We start from the raw sequence: 20,657 nt of genomic DNA, 5'->3' as shown, positions 1-20,657 counted from the left end.
AACAAAGTCTTTCTATGTCCTTCAACTAAAGTTGCTCTTATATTTTACTTACACTGCTGCAAAAATATCTACATCCATATATTTAAGTTCCAAATCTCTATTTATTATTCAAAATGAGAAATACCGCAAAGGGAAAGCATGGTTTAAGTTATTGCTTTTTTCCTACATGCAAGCCATTTCCTTCACTTTGGAAGAAGCCTTTATATATCCTTAAGGAAAAACATCCTTTCCCTGGAAGAGCACAAAATATGTATCAGGCAGGGGGAAAAAAAAGGAATTAAAAAAATGCATTCTTTTTTCCTGGGGTGAAAAACCTGTTTGAGAATGAGCTCTGCATTCTAAACTGGAAATTCATCTACAGAAGCAACATATGAGGGGACGGAGACAATGCTATACAGTACCTGGCATGACCTGACCCAAAGCTGCCTCAATTCAAACATGATTTCCCCAAGTAATAACACCCTTTCAGTGGACTTCACTTGCATAAAATTTCTAGCAATCCCCAGAGATATTGTGCCTGATGTTCCAGTCTGTTTCCCTTCGTGCAAGGCTGCTAAACTGCTCAGCTTTGCTGTTCAGTGGCCATGGCATGATGGAAGGCCACCTCTACCCCAGCTCTCTGGGGTGTGCTCTGCCTGAGAAGATGGTTGGTGAAGCAACAGTGACAGCTTTCACAAACAAGCTGGACCCACCAGCCCAGGCTTTCCAGACTGCTATAAAACAGCTGAAGAAGGGATGTGCTTGGATGCTTTAATTCAGACACAAATGGGATGAAAGTACTTTTGTTCAACTATTTGTTGGCAGGGAAGCCACGTGGAGAGAGCTGCTTGTCTAGTCTTCTGCATTCAATTCTTGGATCTATCAGTCCCTGAGGAAGAATCCACCTCTTGAAGTTGCACCAACAAGCCATGCCACACAGTAATTTCTTTTAAATCCTCTATCAAGTCACTATGGTTTAGAGCAAAATATATAACTTATAGATGTGCAATTGTAGCAAATGACCTGTATTAACTCACAATAATGGGATTAAGCCCCCGTGTGCAAATGTTCAGTTTAGTCCACAGCACTCAGTGTCCTTATTTGGCCTATTGTAAACTAGTAAGTCATGGAGCAAAACACATGCAAGAGCTCTAAAAGAACATGGTGTGCCTGTAACACAGGTGCCTTTTCCTACTGAAAAGGCAGACAAAACTAGTTCTCATTTTACAACACGGTCCCTATCGCAATCAACAAACGAGATGTTTCTGCAGTCTGTTTTCCCAGAAGCTGATAGCTTTGATTATACAAGATATCCCTGCACGGATCTGGTTCCCCATAGCTTGCCAAAATCTGCGACTACTCATACCCAGTATGCGAGACTCAACTGCTCCGGGGTGCAAATTCTCCCTTCCCATACGAGAGCAGGAGTATGTCACCCTCACTTCACACAGGCTGCAAAGTGGAGCACAAGGTGCCAACCAGTGCCAAGTACCTCTGCTCACCCACATCTTTACTGAATATTTACAGTACTGTTTGAATCACATATTAAAACATGTATTAAACAGCTTACTTAATTGATGTAAACTCACACAGTTACTTTACAGAAGCAAACAGCAAAGGGAACATGAACCTCCATCACAGCTGTATTTGTATAAGGTGCAAGCTACAGCTCCACCACTGCTGCATCCTGAGCTCAGTGGCAGCAGGGCCCAAAGCGTGGCGTGCTGGTACCAGCATCAGGAATTAGGTCTCTGTGTCAGGTAACTGCTCCATAGCTGGAGTTAGTCTCACCTTCCGTAAAACCGGAAGAATCCTCTCCATTTGGTAGAGCTTGTTGAGTACTGTAGATGAGAACCACTCTGTAAATTTGAAGTATTTTGACAGTTACTCCCCATAGTTGTAAGACAAGGTCATGTTTAAAAAGGTAAGGAGAGATCCCCTAGCACTGTATAATCTCCAAATACCACTGTACCTCTTTTGAACATCGGTGTTTCTCTCATTCCCTTCAATGACTTGCAAACTACTGAACCAGCATACCATTAAGTACACATAATCACTGGGGTTGTGGGTCCCTGCACAATGTATGCACATTTCTTTAAACCACTTTCAATTCATTTGCATGTCATTTTCCGTGCAGAAACTGAATTCTGAAATGAGCAGGTTATCTGGGCACAATACACTCCCTTGAATAAACAGTCTGAGCAGCAGAATGCCTGTGGCCTGCTGCCTCCTGAGCACCATACCCAAGACCAGGAATACAATGTATCAGCGAAATAACTCCCTATTTAAAAGATGGAGGTAGGGAACTAAAGCAGACACAGTCCACAGCCTAGGAAAGCACACTAGGATATTTTTCATAGCAACTTAATTCCTCTACTTCTTTGATTTTATAAAATGAATACAGTATTGGTTACAAGGGACTGACTGACAGCTCTAAAGATTGAGCAGTTCTATTTTTACAACACTGAGTAGTACTGATCCTCTTAAGTCAATAAAAAGATTCCCTTAAATCACTCTGGACTGTAAGTTATCGAAAACATTCCTCAGCATGAAAGTCCATGTAAGTGTAGGGAATTCTTAAAATTCATCGATTCTTCACAGGCATTTACTGAGTCTAAGGAAGCAGAATTGGACCTGTGCAGCTAGGAGCACTGGGGTAGGACCAACAGAAAGCCTTCCCAACCACATCCTGCTGGAAGCCACTCAAACTTTAATGAGACAAAGCATCTTGAAATCTAGGTAACAGTCTACGCTTCCCAGCCCTATTAGTCCTTAGGAGACCACACTTAATAGCAGATTAAAACAGAGAGGAAAGAGAAATAGGAAAAGATTACATCAGTGAGACTCCCAGCTCATATTCTTGATCCTGCAAAGAGTGATTCCCAAGACAAAATGCCAACATTTTCGGGGCAAGAGCTGTGTTCTGGTCTTGGCTCACAGATTAGCTAATATATAGGATAGTCCAGCAAGCCACCAGTCATCACAAGTTGAGTAGGAAAAAAAAGATGGGCAACTTTTTTCCCTTTGAATACTTCAAGTCATGCTATATTGCACGTATTTTACAGCCTCTTGCGATACCTGCTTCAAAGCAGACCATTCAAGAAACCAGTTTGCACAGCCTAACCCATGCACTGAGTCTCCAAACATTCTCGTAACTAAATATGGTCCCTGCCCCACAGCCTGTGAATCTGGAGTGCTAACAGCAAACCAGAGTAATTATTCTTTCCCCTTTGTTGACAGTGTTGACAGAAGTGACCTTCTATGGTCAGGTCACTTCTTTGCCCCATTTCCTTCCCTTGTTCAGATGAGTACAGGTCATGTGCCTCAGTCTACAGATCAGAAGAGCAGCCTTAGCTACCTCTAACACCTCGGTGGAGAGTCATTACCAAGACACCCCAGCTTTGGAGAAGGGGCTTCATGATGAGACTGATCAACAAACACAAAACCAGTGTACATAGAAAACATGGGAGGGTTACACAGGTTGATAGTACATCCTGAATGGCTAAGTGAATGAGTATCCCTCTTTTTTAACCATTATACTGAAGAACACCTGAGAAAACTACGTCTTCACAGCAGCTTCTCAAACTGATCTCTGTTTTCTTACCTTTATGGTGATTTATAGCAGTGAAAAAAATAAAGCAAGACATAAATCATAATTCCACTCAGAAATCATGGAGGGCCTATTCTTGCCAGGTGCTGAGTTCTCACGCCTACCAAGGACAGCTGAGAGCACAAAGCAATGCTCAGAACTGAAACTGTGGGTGGTGGGACTTCATCGTGGGAATGTGAGCAGTGTGTATACTAGGGCAAAGTTCTTCACAAAGAACCAAGACTGAGCGCACACAAGCACAAAAGAATAAAGGAAAAAAAGAAGACAAAAAAGGACCACCCTAAAGAGCATTTCTAGGTCCTTGCAAGCTCAGGATCAGGTGCAACCATCGTGCAGCTGCCATTGAGAAAGCTTTCTAAGCTAATGAAATTCCCTATGCAACTCTGCTCGTGAAGTAGCACTTGATGGATTTAGTTATCAAATGGCCACAATTTTAACTGATCCTCAGCTTATCGATTTCCTTATCTCCATGCAGAAAATAAGAGACCATTTAAAAACTTATCTACAAGGAAATAGAAAAATACAATTCTGGGTGAAGCTCACATAGATGAAGCCGCTGGGCCACTCCCGCCGGAGGACCCGTTGTGCTCAAGCTTCGGACAGTGGTGGAGGGATGCTGGCAGCAGGTCACTGCCCACCCATCCCATCAGACCAGGGGAGGAGATCCGCCAGGACCCAAGTCAAAGTTGAGCGCGGAGCAAGCCTCGTCCCCAGCCGGTACCCGGCGGTGCCGGGAGCGCCCCGGGGCAGCCATCCCGGCGGGTCCGGGGCTGCCCCCCTCCGTAGAGTGGGTTCCCACAGCCCCGGCCCGCCGTACTCACCCGGTCTCCTCCTCACCGGCCTTTTCCTGCCGCTGCAGAAGCGCACTTTGCTGAAGACCCCCAGGACATGCCTCTCGCATAGGGAGCGCCCGTCCTTGCTGGGGCTGGAGCGGCGCTTGGAGGCGGACACCCGGTCGCTGTTGGACTCCCTCGCTTGCCGCTTCTGCCGGATCAGCGAGCTGGCGATAGCCGCTGCCATCGCCGCTCATGGGCCCCCCGCGCCGCTCAGCTCCGGGGTGCGCCGCCCGGGCGCGCTGGGGCCGAGCCGCCGCCGCGCCCCGCGGGGACCGGGACAACCCGCTTAACGCGCTGCAGCCCCGAGTCCCGGCGCCAGGGAGGGCTCAGCCGGCCAGGCGGAGCAGGGCGCCCAGGCTAACAACCATGGCTGGACGCCGGACTCCGCCGCCCATGGGTCTGTCCCCAGGGAGCGCAAATCCCGGCGCGGGCGGCCGTCGGCGAGACCCCCGGCCGGGTTGGCAGCGCCGTGTAGATCCGGGAGTGGCCGCCCGCTGGCGAAGGTCCGCTGTGTCCAAAGGATAGGGGGACGCGGAGGATCCGCGGGTCCCTGCGGCGCGGTGCCGCTCTGCTCCACCCGGGCGCAGGCGGCGGCGCTTCCTCCCTCCGGCCGCCCTCCGGCGAGGGGCTGTGGGATGAGTCAGAGACCCCTCGGCCCGCGGGCAGCCCCGGCCCCAGCGCGGTGGCTCCGAGGCGCTGCGCGGCAGGGCGCGCACATGGACGCGGCTCCGCGGCCGGGCTCAGGGAGAGCCGCGCTGCATTTCTGTTCGCACTCCTCCTCTTTCTCCTCTCCCCCCCTACCCACTCTGCTCTCAGAGAGGGCGGGAGGGGAAGGGAAAAGCAGCCACAGGAAAAAGCAGAAGGCCAGCAAACAAATTAAAAAGAAGGAAGAAAAAATTAAATTTTAAAAAAAAAAGGAAAAAAAAAAAAAAAAAAAAAAAAAAAAAAGAAGCCCCCGGCCGCGAGTGCGGGCTCACATCGCCGCAGCTCGGCGTCCCGGGCTCACAGCGCCATGGCTGGCGCAGCTTCTCCTGCCCTGCTCGCCGCCTCTGCCCCGGCACCGGCTCTCTCCGACGGCAACAACCCACATCGTCCGGCCGACCGGGCGGCCCCCGAGCGCTCGGCACCGGGGCGGCCCCGGGCCCGGCTGCCGCGGCGGGGACGGCGGCGGGAGGAGCGATGCAAGGCGGGGAGGAGGTGGAGGAGGAGAAGGGCGGGGGGGTGCGGCTGCCACTGCTGCTCCGTGCGGGGCTCAGGATGCTCCGCGGTGCCGCCCGACGGCGGCGGGGCGAGGAGGAGCCGAGCCGCACCCGCTTCCCGCCTGCATCCTCCTGCCCGACCCGGGAGGGGGGAGGCGAGGAGAGGTGGGGGGGGGAGAGGGGAAGGAGGGGCCGGGGAAGCCCCCCCCCCGGACGCCCACGCTGCGCAGGGCTGCTGCCAAGGCGGCGGGGAGCCCCGCAGCCCCGCGGCAGCCGGGCAGGAGCCGGGCTTCGGGCTTGGGGAGAATTGCAGCTGCTCCCGCTCGCCCTCCTCTACGCAATCCTACGTGATCGAGGTTCGGATGAGAAATATCGCGCAGGCAAAGCGAGGCAATTGCAGCTCCGCGGTGGCTCTGCCCCCTCCGCCCGGGCAGACCCGCCGCCCCCGCGGGCAGCCGGGCTTCCCCGGGACAGCAGCCCTCCCGGCGGAGCCGCCTGCCACTCGTGCAGCCACCCCGGCCGCCTCCCTGGCCACTGCTGTCGGCGCCCGAGCACGCAGCCGTGGCAGCCGAGCGTGTCCGTGGCTTTCCCTGCTTCTCCGTGGAAGCAGAGAGAAGGGACAACCCCGGCAGCCCGAGGGCTGCTCGGCCGGGGGCCGGTTCCTCAGCCGGGGAGCGTGCGGGCGGCTGCAGCGGCGGTGGACACTGCTGGGCTGCTCCCGGCCACAGCGGTCCCACGACACACCGCCATCAGCAGGTGCCGGGCCGGCTCCCGCCTATCTCCAGCCATAAAACTGCCCCGAACAAAACTGAAGGTGCAGATACATGCAATGTAGCAATGGCAGGACATAACTAATCCAGTCCTAAAGGTGTAGGTGTGATGCATGTCCCCAGTTGACAAGAGCATTTTAAACGAGTTGGTTATGCCTTAGGAATAACCAGCTTTAGCAAAATAATATTTTTAACTACTTCGCCTCTAAATTCTAAAAATTTTCTCATTCTTCACCTCTATATTTAAGCCCTAAGCTATTTTAATTTATTGGGGGAAAAAGACAACTAAAACAATCACCCATTATGTCCATAAAGATCAAGTAAACTCTGAGATTACTTCCTGATTTTTACTTAGTCTCTATGCATACCAAAACAAGCTGGAATCAGATTCTCCAGGCTGTTGATATCTTCTTAACTACTGCCAAGTTTTTTTGAGCAGGTTTGCCCATCCCAATCAATAAAGATTTTTCTTCCCTTTCCTGTAGCTAAAATGCTTCATATTTTAATTTTCTCTATCAGATTATTTCACTTGACATCAAAGAATTATTGCAGTACAAGGTACAGGCATGGCCTAAAGAAAGCTGTTTGCAATCAGAGAATCACTGTCTGAACAGCCAGTGAATTATCCAAAGTTTCATCTTCAAAGGATGTGAGGGTATCTCATATCTTTTCAAGAAACAGGTTTTCCATCTATATATAAAGATACTTTTTTGCCTGTAGTCTTCAAATCGCGGGTGAAAAAATGCTTTATCCATCCCATATTAGATAAGTTCCAGTTATTTTGATGTGCAACTCATTTGTTTTGTTGTGTAGCTGTAAACTAGGAGCAGCAGCTCTGCACTTAAAAATGATCCTAATCGGTGATAAAGTCGGCCAAAGTATTTTTTTTCCTCGTGATTTGTGGATCTGAAAAGAGAGTTGCTGCAACTCTTAAGAAGAAAGGCTTCTTCCCAGGTCTTTCCTGCTTCTGCAGTGACTGAATTAAATTAAGCCAGAGCTTGTGAAACTGCATGTAGTGTTGCATTTGCCAACATGCAGGTCTGTCTTTATCTCTAGATGGCCAAGGAGTCCATGGGGTTTGGTTCTGAACACGGGCACAGTGCCATGAGCTCCTGGTGACATTACTGACACGTGCATCTGCCCCACACAAGTCAGAGCATGCCCCAAACTTCACAAAACTTTCTGAAGAGCCCAAGCTTTTATAAACACCAAGCAAGCCCAGAGTGCTCTTGAGCTGGAGAATGGAAGGCCAACCTCATCATGCTCCTGCACTGTCATTCTCATCAGTGAAACATTACCTTTGGTGGGCTGCCAAGTGAACCAGAAAAGCCTCCATGTGCTTTTATCTCTAACAGTGGAAGTTCTCTCCTTCAACTTTCATTTGGGTAAACAGGGCTCAAAACATCTCCCATTTTCATCTGTATCAGCTATACCTCTTCGATGGTTGTGCAGCCTACACTGTTCCAAACCAACCAGCCCCCGTGAAATGCACAGGCTGCATTCCTCATTGCTACCAACGGAAGCTGAATTGTTTGAGTAAACTGGGCCAATACGGCATTTTTCCTTAAGGAACATAATTTTAAAACATTTTTATATGTAATATAATATCTATATTATGTAGTTATTATGGCAGTTTTTCTCCCATGCCTCTTCTCCCCGAGCTTCCTCCTCACTTCAGTCCCAGTCTGCAAAGCTGCACAGTGCACCGTATGAAAAGGGAATGCAAGAGTAGCACCAATTCATAAAAGGACCAAGACAGACTGTTTTGATGACACTGGAGAGACATGCCAGTGCTCCTCCTGCAGTTTGTGGAGAAAGACCCCATCTGGCAGAGGTTCAGACTCGCTGTGCTCACTAAATATCCCCACCTCATCCCAAACAAGAGCCTCTCCATTAGGCCCTCACTATGGAAAGTGACCAATATCAGTATTTCAAGACATTGCCATTTCTGAAGTTTCATTCTCTTGATAAATAAACTCTTCTGTCCTTAGTGCTGAGGTTTAAAATGAAGGCCTGGCTGAATTTCAGGGCTTTGGTGACTTGAGCAGAGAAGAGATCTAGAATTGCATTCCCTTACCTTCCTAAACAGAATGATCTATCTAGGTCAAAACTGAGGTTATTGGCATCTTTCCTTAGTGAAGTGCAATAATTCCCGCAGGGTTGCTAACAGAATATCCTGTTTATTTTTCATAGAGCCTTCAAAAGCCATGGGCTATGTTTTGTAGATTCAGTAATTAGGCATATCTCTGCTTTACTAATTCTGTACACACAGAGCTAACTACAGATACAAACATATGCAGGTTTTTTGCTGTTTTATTTGCAGAGCTACTGAAAATGCATACATGAAAATTAGGGAAGAGATTTACATTTAATACCACTTTAAAATAGTGTGCATGTTGCTGTAGTTGAATGGGAAAAAGAAAGACGCCCATCTCTGGCCAATAATTATGAATGGCCTAATTCACCATTTTACAGCAGCATAGCAACAAATCTCTTCCAATAGGAAGGCACTGTTGAGTTTGAAAGTCTGCATGCAGACACGTCTTAGGAATTGTACCAAATTTCCATGCTGTGTAAATTACATCTAAAATGTGCATTGCCAGGGCTGCTTATTAAGCAGAATTAAACCCATATCCGTGTTTTATTAGTTTTATTCTTTACAAGGTAGCCCCTTGTTGCATGTCTAGCATAATTAAAATTCATGCAGCTTTGGCATTCTCCAGTCTCTCTGCGTGGGTGGACTTTTTGAAAAAAAAAACATGCCTAGGTAACCTGATAAAGAAAAGAAAATACCTTACTGTATTTTGCTCAGTTTCTGTGCAGGGTATGTTTACAATGCATGAGTTTATATCTATGTTTGGATGCCTAATAAGAATTCACATGGCCACTTTAAAATGTGCTATTTGGGGAGAGAGATCTGGCCCTAAAACAGCAGCAGAGTACAAGAACTGGCCAGCTTTCTGGGCTGTTCTCGCACAGCTGAGTTTAGAGCTGACTTGGCCTTTCAATAAACACAGAAGAGCCTGCATCACCTGATTACTATATTGAAATAATTCATTTAATGGGCCCTTCATTCCCTTTTTTGCTTTCAAAGATTCAATTAAACAAAATTTGCAACTCATCACAAGAAATATTTATTAGTTTAGCTGGTGTCTTTCAGACCAGCTCCAGCCTGGGGAGAAGTTAGGCTTGTCTGGGTGTTAAAGCAAGGGGCAGGTACACAGCTGGCAGATTGCAGAATTAAACCACTATTGGCAAAAAGCAGGCCACAAACAGCACCAACACAACAAAACTAACTGCATCCTAGAAAAAGAAATAATTCTACTAGGATTTTATACATTCACATACTTTTTTTTTTCCTTTTTAAGAGAAGATTTTCTACTTAGCAGGAGCTTTTATTTCTCCTTGTTGACTTGCCACCTATATCAGATGGAGGCAGGGCAACACAAGAAAGCTTCGCCTCACTGAAGGGAGCTGTGGCTGTCTAGAAATGAAAGTGTTGTGAGGCATTTTTCTTCAAGCCTCCTGTATGGCTGAATAGACTTTTGTCTCCAGGGCTCTGGAAGCACCTGCTGGGATCAATTCCCTGAAACGAAGCCTGAAAAGGAGCAGTAGCAGGAACCATCTCAAACTGTTCCCACATATAGAGAGACCTCCCTGCAGACAGATCAGTGCCTGTCCTACATGCCAGACCCAGACATGAGGCTTGTTCAAGGTGGGCTCATCACAAATATGTTTTTATCACCTAAGCCCAACAGTCCTGTTCATCAACCATTCTGTCATTGCCTTCCCCAATGGGATCAGGGCATAAAAAACTGCTGTCCTTGCAATGATACACTTCAATTGTGGCTTCATAAGTGGCAGGAGTCCAAGAGAAAGAGCCTGCAAACACCTGCCCAGTGACAGCTCCCACACAGCACTTCAGTCATAAGGGCAGTGCAGGGAGGAGGCCTCACTGAAGGATCTCCTATCAAGGAGTAATGGAAGGATGGACACTCTGCTTGCAGGTCACCTTGTGCAAGGCAGAGCCAAGAGCCCACCCTTGCTGAGCAAGGGGCACACAGACAACCAGCTGCTCTGGGCTTAGAACCACCCATCTACACATCTGGAAAGAAAACTCAAATATTTCTTGCCTATACTAGAGCTGCTGAATTTAAAAGACAGGACAGACAGCTGCCTCTATTCCTTTCTTCCTCCCTCTACCTCCTCTTCCTCACTGGGCTCCTCCTACCACCCAGCAACTTACTCCATCCACTTTCTTAGGGACTTTTCACTCATGGCTACCTGTCAAATAGCCTTAAGCCACAGGAACTACAAGAACCTGGAAGAGGAAGGAAAGTGTGGACTTGAAATTTCACTCCAGGTCTTATGTCTGCATTCACAGTGTGTTAGAAAAAGACCACATCCCCTGTGCTTTCAGTGCAGAGCAGAAGCTTGAAGAGAACAGGTGGAACAGGCATAACCGAACAACCCCAGCTGTGAGTCTGAGGCTGAATACTCACACATCATGCCCTTCTCTGTCTAAAGCAGAGACTGAGTCCCCAGACCTCAGGAGAGCGGCACTTTTAGAACAAGACAATTCCTACTCTTCTCCCTAGGAGAGGTCAGCCATCCCCACTGCTCTCTTTGAATCCTATTTGATGACAACCTGTAGCCCATTTTGGCCTATAGTTTCAATATGCCAGAGATGCCCAGGTCCCATGAACACTGAACCTGGTTGTGACTGGATTTACATGTCACCTGCAAGAAGGTGGTGTGGTCTGGGTAGAGAGAGGAGTCTGACCCCACAGCGTAGCTTCAGGCCCAGGTCCCCCAAGCCCCTGGGCTCAGGAGGTCTGAGAGGCTGCCCATACTTCTCCCTCTCCCTGGGAGGAAGGAAAACTCCTCATGTTGTAGCCATGCAGCCAGACACCAATTTCAACCAAAACCATTTCCAAGTGCATCAGGAAAAGCCTTTCAATTTAAAGTTTCTGTCAAGCTGACTTTTCTGAAAGTCAGAGAGATCCTTTCTGATTAGATCTTGGCTGAGGCAAACCAGCCCGATTATGTGATTGAGAATGATAAAAAGGAGGGAGGGAGAGCAAAACCCCTATTGTGCTCCTCCAGCAGGGCTGTGGGACAATCTGCTCCAGAGCAAGTCAAGGCTTGGAGATTGAAGACATCCACCTCCTTAATGCACCTTTGTGGCACTGGAATAGGTCAAGAGGGGGAGGAAGGGCCAGAAGCTGTCAAGGAGAAATACCAAACTCCCTCCAGACCCATAAATCTGTCTTTGTGCACATAATGGATTCTGACAGACCTAAAGAGGCCATGAAGAGTTCCCTGACCTCAAACTTTGCTTGTCCCTTCATCCAGTCTCCAAATCCACAAGCCCAGGATTTGCAGCCTGAGCTAGGTCATATCTCAAATCCTGCTGGCTCAGCAGAGCAATGCTTCGCTGGGGCAGCTCATCACTCTGCCACTCAGCAAAGGGTCCTTCCAGTTTGGAGAGCTTGGAGGAAAAGCAGCAACTCTGACAAGACCTGGTACTCCCACTGCCATCAAGCTCTGCAGTACAGGAGTGCTGGGACATTAATCCTGCCCTAAGGATGCCTCTGAAATTGCATGCGTTCAGATTGCATCTTACTTAACAAAACCTGCTTATTTCTCCTGTGTACTGCAAGGGCATATTCAACACTAAATGTAAATGCGAGATTACAGCTGTCATGCAGCCAGACCAAGGTTTGAAGACTCCCTCATCCCCTGCTGACCTAAAGTGCTGGGTAAAAAGGATCTGGGTGAATACATTGCTTCCCCCACAAACCCCTAGCTTCCACGTAGACCTCTCACTATTTGCATTGTTATTTATTTCCCTCCCCAGCAATCAATCAACTCCTCTATCTCTCCAGCAAAATGAAATCCTATGTCCTCTTTCCCTGGACTCTCAGAGCTGCTGCAGTCCAGACACCAATAAAGATATCAGTGGTCTGGAAGGAAATCTAAGTTTGCCAAGGATACAAAGACTAATGCAGTAGTAATTAATGATCGCAGTAAGTCTGGTGAAGAGAATAAACTAACTGACACAGAAACTGAGTTTATAGAAACAAGTTTCCTTTTTATCACCTAAGCCCACTTAGTGATATCCCGATCAAATCTCTGGGGAGGAATTGTGCAGTCTGTATTACTTCAAGACTGGGCAATTTTTTTTCCTCAGAAAGCAGTGACTCTGGGAATTGGAAACCACAAGAGAGATTCAGCTAAGAGGAGCTTTCTGCACAGAACTGCAGCTAGAAGAGACCAAGCCCACGCATGGATGGATGGAGCAATAGAGAGAAAAATAAGCAATGCTCTGTTACGTTTGTACCTAGTGCAGCAAACACCACTTTCACAAGAGTCCCAAAGTCTGGTTGCCACACTTCAGAAGTGGCAGAACATAGAGAGTCTGAGGACTACAAAGAATATGGATATAGTGAAAGACATGAGCAGTTTGGTCTCTTGGTTGCAGTAATAAGCACATCTACAGGTATTCACATAGGGCCACTCTTGAAAATGCTCTTGGTGCTCACCTGTATTTAGCCTGTTAATACCATAGCCACTGATAGTTTGGTGTTGCTGAAAATCTGTCCACAAAAGACAAATGGTTGAGATCCTCGGCGTCCAAGAAAATGACAGAGAAAACTTAGCCCTGACTGATAAATCTCTCACCTCTCAGTAAGAACATTTTTGAAAGGAGGGACTGTCTCAATCCAGCAAAGTCAGAGTGAGATCTGGAGGCTGTAAGTCAAGGCAAGGCTCATGTTTATTGTTAATATCAAAGGTAATTCATCAAGAGAACAACATGGAAAGAGTTATGATGGATTTGCTATCATTTCATCCTAAGAGCCAACCTCTTTCAAAAAATAGATGAGCTGATATCACAGTGCACAGGGTACAAGGCACCCTGGAGAAGTCACCCGTGTACTAAGCCAGCAGTACCTTCATCATCACTGACAAGGCTGGTCTGATCAGGGACCTGCAGCACTGTCAATCCCACAGCTCCCTTAGGAATGTGGCTCTCTACCACCCTCAGCTGAGAAAGGCTACTTCTAACATCTCCAAATCCCACTTAGCTACCAGTTTCTTGCCCTATTGATTATGCCTGCCACAGAGGACTTACTGGGCGTGCTCGGTGCAGTCCTGACTTGAGTTACGCTGGAGACCCGACTCATAATCACAACTGGTCCCTTCTGCCCGGCTTCTGACGCTCACCCAGCATCAGTCAGCATTAGAGCTAAGATGAACAGAAATCCACTCTGCAGAAAATCCTGCATTCAAAGCTACATTTCCTCCCCACATGAAATTAAAATGAGACCTTTTAGAGCTCACTATGAAATGCCAGAAAAGAAGAGAGCACACTGATGTGGTAGAACTGGTGGTCTCACCACTGACCAGACCAAGTCTCTCCTTTTGCAGTAGGCAGAGCAGTGGCATGAAACTTGGCATTGAAACCCCTGTGCAATGTGCTCTTCTGAAATGACTATTTCCTTTCTCCCCTGCACAGTTTTGATAAAGTGGCATTTTTCAAGGGAAAAAAAGCACCACTACTGATTGTTTGGCTGCTCCTTCTGAATGCATCCATCACAGCCTCCCAGCCTGTACCACTCACACGTGTCTCTCTGACATGAACTACAGTTCTGGCCTTTTCTGCTCTCACACTGCTGAACTCCTGATGTGCCTAAAGCAGAAGATGCAATAGCTCCTTCTAACCACTTTCTAGGGCTCTTCTAGGGCTTTGTAAGAACAGCTTTTGGACATGGACAACCCCATTTCTTTGCATCCTTTATTCATGACCCCTCTACAGCTTCTATCTTGGACAAAGAATTCCTGTACGGCGTGACTTCTTTCTTCCTCTCTGGCCATGCTTGCCTGCCCTCCCCCTTCATATGAACATTTCTGTTCTCCAGGGAGAGAGTTAGTGTCCCTTTGGTCTCATTCCATCACATAACAAAAAAACCATTCCACTAAAGGGCTGCTGGAGCCTGCTACAAACAGGTCATTGATTTGACCTGGCGTCTGGAGACTACTCCAGTAAAACAGTAGAATTAAGCAGAGAGGGCAATGCCTTCTATGAGTCATGGAGAAACAGGCAACAGACCCTGCTTACCCATAAAGTCATGATCTAAAGCATTCCCTGTTGAATGCAGCTGGGTCCTACAGGATGAGAGGACAGGATCCCCTGAGTTTCCCTTCCTACTCTCACAAAGAAGGCTGCCAAGTTGGAAATGCTGCCTTCCCACCATCCCAAGGGCAGCATCAGCTTCCCCTCCTGTGACACCCAGCATGATGTCCATGGCTTATCCTTGCCACCTGCCCCCTCAGCTTTTACAGGAGCCCATGGGGCAGTCCTGCCCCTGCACAGGGTCAAGGGGCAGCCTCCAATAATGAGAGGAGCTGGCAAGACAGCCAGCAGCAGTCCAACAAGAGATGCTGTAGCACTGCCAAGTGTTGTCAGATGTAGGGAAGCTCACAACAAGAGCTTTCATCTTTCATTATGATTGAATGCTTCTGCTCTAGCCTGGTGGAAATACCATCTCCTGAGATGCTATGGGCTCACTGAAGCTCATGCAAGGTAGTATAAACCAGGGGGGAGGTTATTAGCATTTTCTTTTGGCAGAAGCTTATATATAAGACTAGCTGCGCTTGGCAACTGGAAAATACACAAGTGTGGGGGTGAGGAGCTTGAATTAAAAGCCACTTAAGTGGGTACTTGAGTAATTATTGGGAGGCTTCTGAAGAGACATTTTTGTCAGTAATTAAGGAGAACATGGCTTTGTACTGGGTACAGGTGGCAATATGGCAACAAAGATCCTCAGCACTCCACGGAGAGATGACCAGCTATCCATTAGCTGCAGAGGCGTGTTGGGATTTTCTGCCCAAAAAGCACCCTTCAGTCTTGAAAGAGGGCCAGAGCAGCAAAGAGGCTGAAATCCTGATACTCTCACAGTCTCAGATTTTCTGCACCAGGGAAAAGGAGGCAAAAAATTATTTTTATAAAACTGCCTAGTTCCTGGGGTAGCTGTTCTTCAGCAGAGTTAGGTCCCACTGGTATTTCTGTCTTCCAGAGGCCCTGTGTCAGCTCCAGAGGCTCTGTATTCCTGGGCAACCTCCCCATACAAGGAAGTGAAGCAAAACATGCTGGGCAGTTCCAGCCTAGGGCAGGGTTGGCTTATGCAGCCTGTCAGTGGCTTGGACCAGTGTAGTTGTGATTTGGTTGCAAGGATGCTCTCTCTCCCCTAACTTGTTTTCATAAGCCTGATGCAAGCTTTGTTGCTCATTTGCTTGGCTTTGGGAGCCCTTCTGTTTGCTAAAGAACGCCAATAATACATGTTCCCTTCTCATTGTTAAGAGGCAAATCTATTATTTCTTCAGTCCATTAGAGTAGCTACTTCTAGAAACTCAGATACTAAACTGGATACTTCTAGTGCCTCTAATACCCACTTCAGCCCACCTCAAACGCTGTAAAATGTGGGGTGTAAGATGGTGCCCTCAGATGAAAAAACTGATTTGACAGGGCAGTGACTCAGAGCTACTTTTAAGTCTGCAGTGATGAAGTCAGGCACTTAGGAAATTAAGTGTGTAGACCTGTAGCTACCAGGGCAGTGTCTGTCTCCTCATTAAAGATGCAGGTAAAGAAGCTTGAAGACAGTAGCAGTGAAAGAAGCATATGCAACACAAACGTGTCCTTGTGAAAGAGCATAATTCATAGACACTTCATTACCTTCAACAACTTTGAGGTCCTTGCTTACTCATCAGCAAGTCTTAGCTGCCATGAGCCAAAAAAAATGTGAGCTGGGATTGCCAAAATCTACATAAATGAAGCCAACTTCCGGATCTCACAGATGCCACAGGGATCTCCCCATAAGCTCCAGCCTCAGCCCCTTACACTACCAGTGCTCTGTGTGGGGTGTGCAAGAGATCCCTGTGCAGCCGGCACCCGCTCTCACCCCAGTTAAACATGCCAGACTGACTCCTGCAAAGCTCCCCTTGAAAAAAATCAGCTGACATAAGGAGGCAGACACCAGGAATTCATTCTAGAAAAGGCTACATGCTACTCTCAGCCTTTTTATTTGCACATGGATAGCTCCAGCAATTATTACAATTCTCTCACTTTTCTTCCTTGACTCCTGGCACAATGTAGAGTCTGAAAAGTCTTCTTTTGCTTTTTATTTATTTAATCATTTAACATGGAGTCTGTCAGCTTAAATCTGACCCAGCCTTGCAATTTTATGGGGAAAATAAAAATAGAAAAAAATATGGAGAATTCATAAACCCTCAATAAAACAGGAAATATGCCCACAATATTGTGCAGCTTCAATGCAAGCTTTTCTTTTTAAAACAAAGGATGCTCCCTTGTGCTGTTTGAAACCCTGGCACTAGAGCAATTAAGAAAGTGAAACTGGCTACAAACTAAAGCAGAATGGACATGTTTCATAGATCTTCATTGCCCAGGCAGAAAGAAACATAAACAGGGCATAAATAACAGCAGTCAGAGGACAGATAAGCTGAAGGACAATACTGGCTCAAGAGGAAATGGGTAGAAACTGGCCAAGAATAAATTTAGACTAGAAATTAGACATGGTTTCTAGCAATCAGAGGAGAATCAGGAATGAGACACTTCCAACAGGACCAATGAGCACATTGCTGCTCTCATCCTGCTACTTCTGTTCCAAGGAGGCTTTTTGTGCACATTTGTGAAAAGATTGTGTGACACAGCCTGCAATAACATGAGCCAAGAGATCCTTTCTCTCATCTGTATCACGAATACTTTTGGTCTTTAAAAAAATCTCTTTAATACTCTAAGAATAGGGACACATTTGATGTGCATTCAGTAGGGTTTTTTTATTTAACCTTTGCTAATTGATCCATCTTAAAATATATCTACACTAATCTCCTTGCACATTTAATTGATGAATTGAAGTAAGCAACAGCAATTATTGAGTGTTTTTATTTAGTGGTGTCATTAAATAAAGTGAAAGCAAATAAGATCCCATAAAACACAAATGGTCTTATCTAAGAGTTGTTACGGATGCAGTGACAGAAGTGCATTCAGTTAAATGGTTATATTGTTACCATCATTCCGACATCAGCTCCAAGCTTATCTAATTTGAAAGCCACTCCTGCAGATCTTTGCTATTGATTGGTGCAGTCTGCAGAGACACCACTCTCCACAAACTCATTCCAGAATAGGGAAGACGTCAGCTCCCACATGTGGGGTCCCCTGGCCAACTGGTACCCACATCTGTCTGCACAGGTCTTTTCTACTTGCTGGATACTTTGAGGATACCCAGCATCATCTGGGAGAGGAGGATTCCACTGGCAGGGTGAGTTAGGAACAGATGCACCCTCAGCTCTTCACCCCACATCCCCACTGACCAGGATTGCTGGTGTCTCAACTTAGCTACTACTCAGCCTAAGCGAAACATATGCTAATGCCTGTAATTTCTGCACTGAACTGCTATAGTGCCAGTTAACGTTGTTCAGAAATGAATTGCTGCTGCATAATGTACAGAACAACAAAATCACGTTTGCTACATATCACAGATCAGATAATTACCAACCAAGATACTCGTACACGTGTTCAACCTCTTATACGATGTAATAGGACACTATCAAAATAGAGCTCACATTACAATGACAGTTTTGGCTTCTAGCACTTTGGCTTTTATTGTAATAAATCCTAATTTTCTGATTTTTATCTGCTCCTCCCCCCCTACTCCTAGTGGCGTAGGAATTATGATTATACCAGCTCTAAAACTAGACTGCCTGCTTTTAAAGCAGTCTTTCTGCCTGATTCAAAAGCACAGCACTAAAGCATTTGAGACACAAACACTGCAGATCACCCTCAATGCCAAGAGAAAGCACCAGCCTGACCAACTTCACTCCGACTGCCATCAGACCACAGAGTGACCACAGGTGCGTACCCCTCCTCCCCACACTGCCGATTCCTCCATCCATGAAATCAGGGTGATGATACTGCTTTTGTAAGCCTTCCCCATGGGAAAGCTTGCAAAGACACTTCCCTGGGGGGCAGATGGATTTCAGGGTGGGCTTTTTCACACAATGCAGGCAAGAGGTGCTGATGGAGGAGCTCTGGCTTTCCCCATGCTTGCACAGATGGAGCTGTCACGAAGGGCTCCCCTTTCGGAAGGGACCGACACTCTTCATCTGACACCTCTGACAGCATCCCCTCTGCTCACACCTCAACTTCCCTGCCTCTCCAGCAAAGAGCCGATCATATCTCACTCCCTGATGTGAGGCCATAAGGAGAGACTTTGGCACAGATGCTGCAGAGCAGCCTTGGGGGCCCCAGCCACTCTCGCCCCCCTCATCAGCTCTTCCAGCATGTTCACAGGATTCCTGGATTCGCACTGCAATAAATGACAAGGTTGCCACCTTGCTTCACCAGGACTTCATTTTTCAGACTCAGTCCTTCTGCCCCCAGAACCATGAGCTCAGCAACCCAAAGGCAGGGGAGGTGTCACCAGACAAGCAGCAGGGACCCACTAATCCCCCCAAACCCACACTTGCCCCAGGGCGCCAGCAAAATCATTTTGACTGGTGAGAGACTCATAGGCATCAGGGAAGCCCTATCCTTCCAGTGTGTGAAACAGGGATTAGTCCTGCAGCCTCCATCCAGCTCTGGGGAAACACCAGGGCTTCACAGAGATGCTTCCCACTCAGAAAGATCCCTTTCCATCCTGCATAAATAAGTGAGGAATCCAACTACAGCAGCATGACTAGAGTAACTGTGCCCCACAGGGTTATAGGATTACAGCTCTCAGCACATACAATTTCAGAAAATTTCCAGGCGTTTTTTCACTCGTGAAGAGAGTGAAAAATAGTAAAATACAGTGTTTCACCAAGTTGTCTTCTTTTCCTACAATGAATTTTAAAAAAGTAGAAAACAATATTGGGGTCACAGAACTATTTTATTTTACTTTATATTAATCTTGTTTCTTTCCTACATTATTTAACCCTTAAATGGTTAGTCTCGAGGAAACCGCAGAAGTTTGTAAACTTTCCCCTGTCTTTGGGGGGTGTGGGGGGAACTACAAAATATCTTGGAATGTGTGTCTCATGGAAAAATTGGAAATGTAATTAGATGAAGACTTGGAAGAAAGTAATGCTTCCCAGATGATTAATTCATTTTTGGGCGGAGGGTTTATAGAATTGGGAAAATACCTCATTTTGCCTTTATATCTAACACTGGTTTTTGTTTGAGGTCATCGTGGTCACTGCTGCACCTAAACCAAAGCTTTCCCAGTTTTGTTTCCAAGGGCCTGTGGATTAGAGCAAGCCTTTTTTTTCCCCCCTTGTGCAGGTAGAATAGCTTGAACCAGGTATTTACAACTGAAATCAGAAGGGACTCAATTAATCCCTGTTATAATGGAAGTGGACAATCCCAGGGCACAAGGATCCACAGACTGACACATAACAGAGGGGAACGGAGCCAGGTATGGGAGCTGGAAAGTGAGAGCACTGCTGTCCAAGGTGACCAGACCACACCAGAACTGCTCCTGAAACTGAGCAACAATACAAGAATCACCACTGAAATTAGGGGAAAAAAACCCCAAATTTGAGTTTCTTTTCATCAAGTTACAATGCTGTCCCCCTGGGACTGACCATCTATATTGAGCCACAGGTAGTGACACCCAGAGCCACAGTTAGTGATTCCCCGTGCAGGAACGTGCACTCTTTGTGCTGTAAGAGACGCTCAACCAAACCCACAGGGATTTAAGAAAATTAGGATAAAATTCACTGCCTTCTTACATCAGTCCAGATTGGGTGTGCACCCCTGAATTTACACAGGAAGGACACCGCTACCGACTCCTACCTTAAACTACGCCTTTTCTGAAGCGTCCCTCTGTCTCCCTTTCCTTATTTCCATCCTTTTTAAGGGCTGCGAGCGCTCGCCCCAAGAGCTCCGAGCAGGGAACACAAACCCCACGAAGGCGCTCCCCGCACGGGCCCGGCGGCTGCGGAGCGGCAGCGCCGCCCAGCGGCACCGGAGCCGCGCACTCACGGCGGGCACGGGAGCCGGGACCAGCGGCTAGACACCCCCTTCTCCCCGACTCCAGAGGAAAGCCAGGGGAAAAACGAAAGAAAAACACTAAAAAAAAATATTAAAGAAAGGTAAAGGAAGAAAGGAGAATATATAAAAGGAAGGAAGGAACAATAAGGGAAGAAACACGGAAGAGAAAAAGGGAAGAAAAAAGGAAGAAAAAGAGAAGAAACAGGGAAGAGA

The 20,657-nt window shown here is 47.1% G+C and overlaps 1 protein-coding gene across 3 annotated transcripts in view; it reads right to left on the bottom strand.

Moving 5' to 3' along the window:
• FGF12 (fibroblast growth factor 12) overlaps nt 1-20,657 on the bottom strand; it is a 221,343-nt gene that overhangs the window by 94,999 nt on the left and 105,687 nt on the right. Inside the window, exon 1 of one of the 3 annotated variants that reach the window (XM_042041828.1) lies at nt 4,411-5,300. The exons of the other annotated variants lie outside the window; for them this stretch is intronic. Within the exon in view, the coding sequence (XP_041897762.1) occupies nt 4,411-4,609 (199 nt within the window). The 5' untranslated portion in view covers nt 4,610-5,300. Of the gene's footprint in view, nt 1-4,410; nt 5,301-20,657 lie in introns of those variants that run through there. 3 annotated transcript variants of the gene reach the window in all.

Source organism: Corvus kubaryi, unplaced genomic scaffold (genome assembly GCF_017639235.1).
Source record: "Corvus kubaryi isolate FWS band 111438036 unplaced genomic scaffold, C.kubaryi_AGA036_p1.0 37397, whole genome shotgun sequence".
Taxonomy (NCBI): Eukaryota; Metazoa; Chordata; class Aves; order Passeriformes; family Corvidae; genus Corvus; species Corvus kubaryi.
The sequence above is the reverse complement of the archived record's forward strand: the minus strand, read 5'-3'. Positions and strand labels throughout refer to the sequence as shown.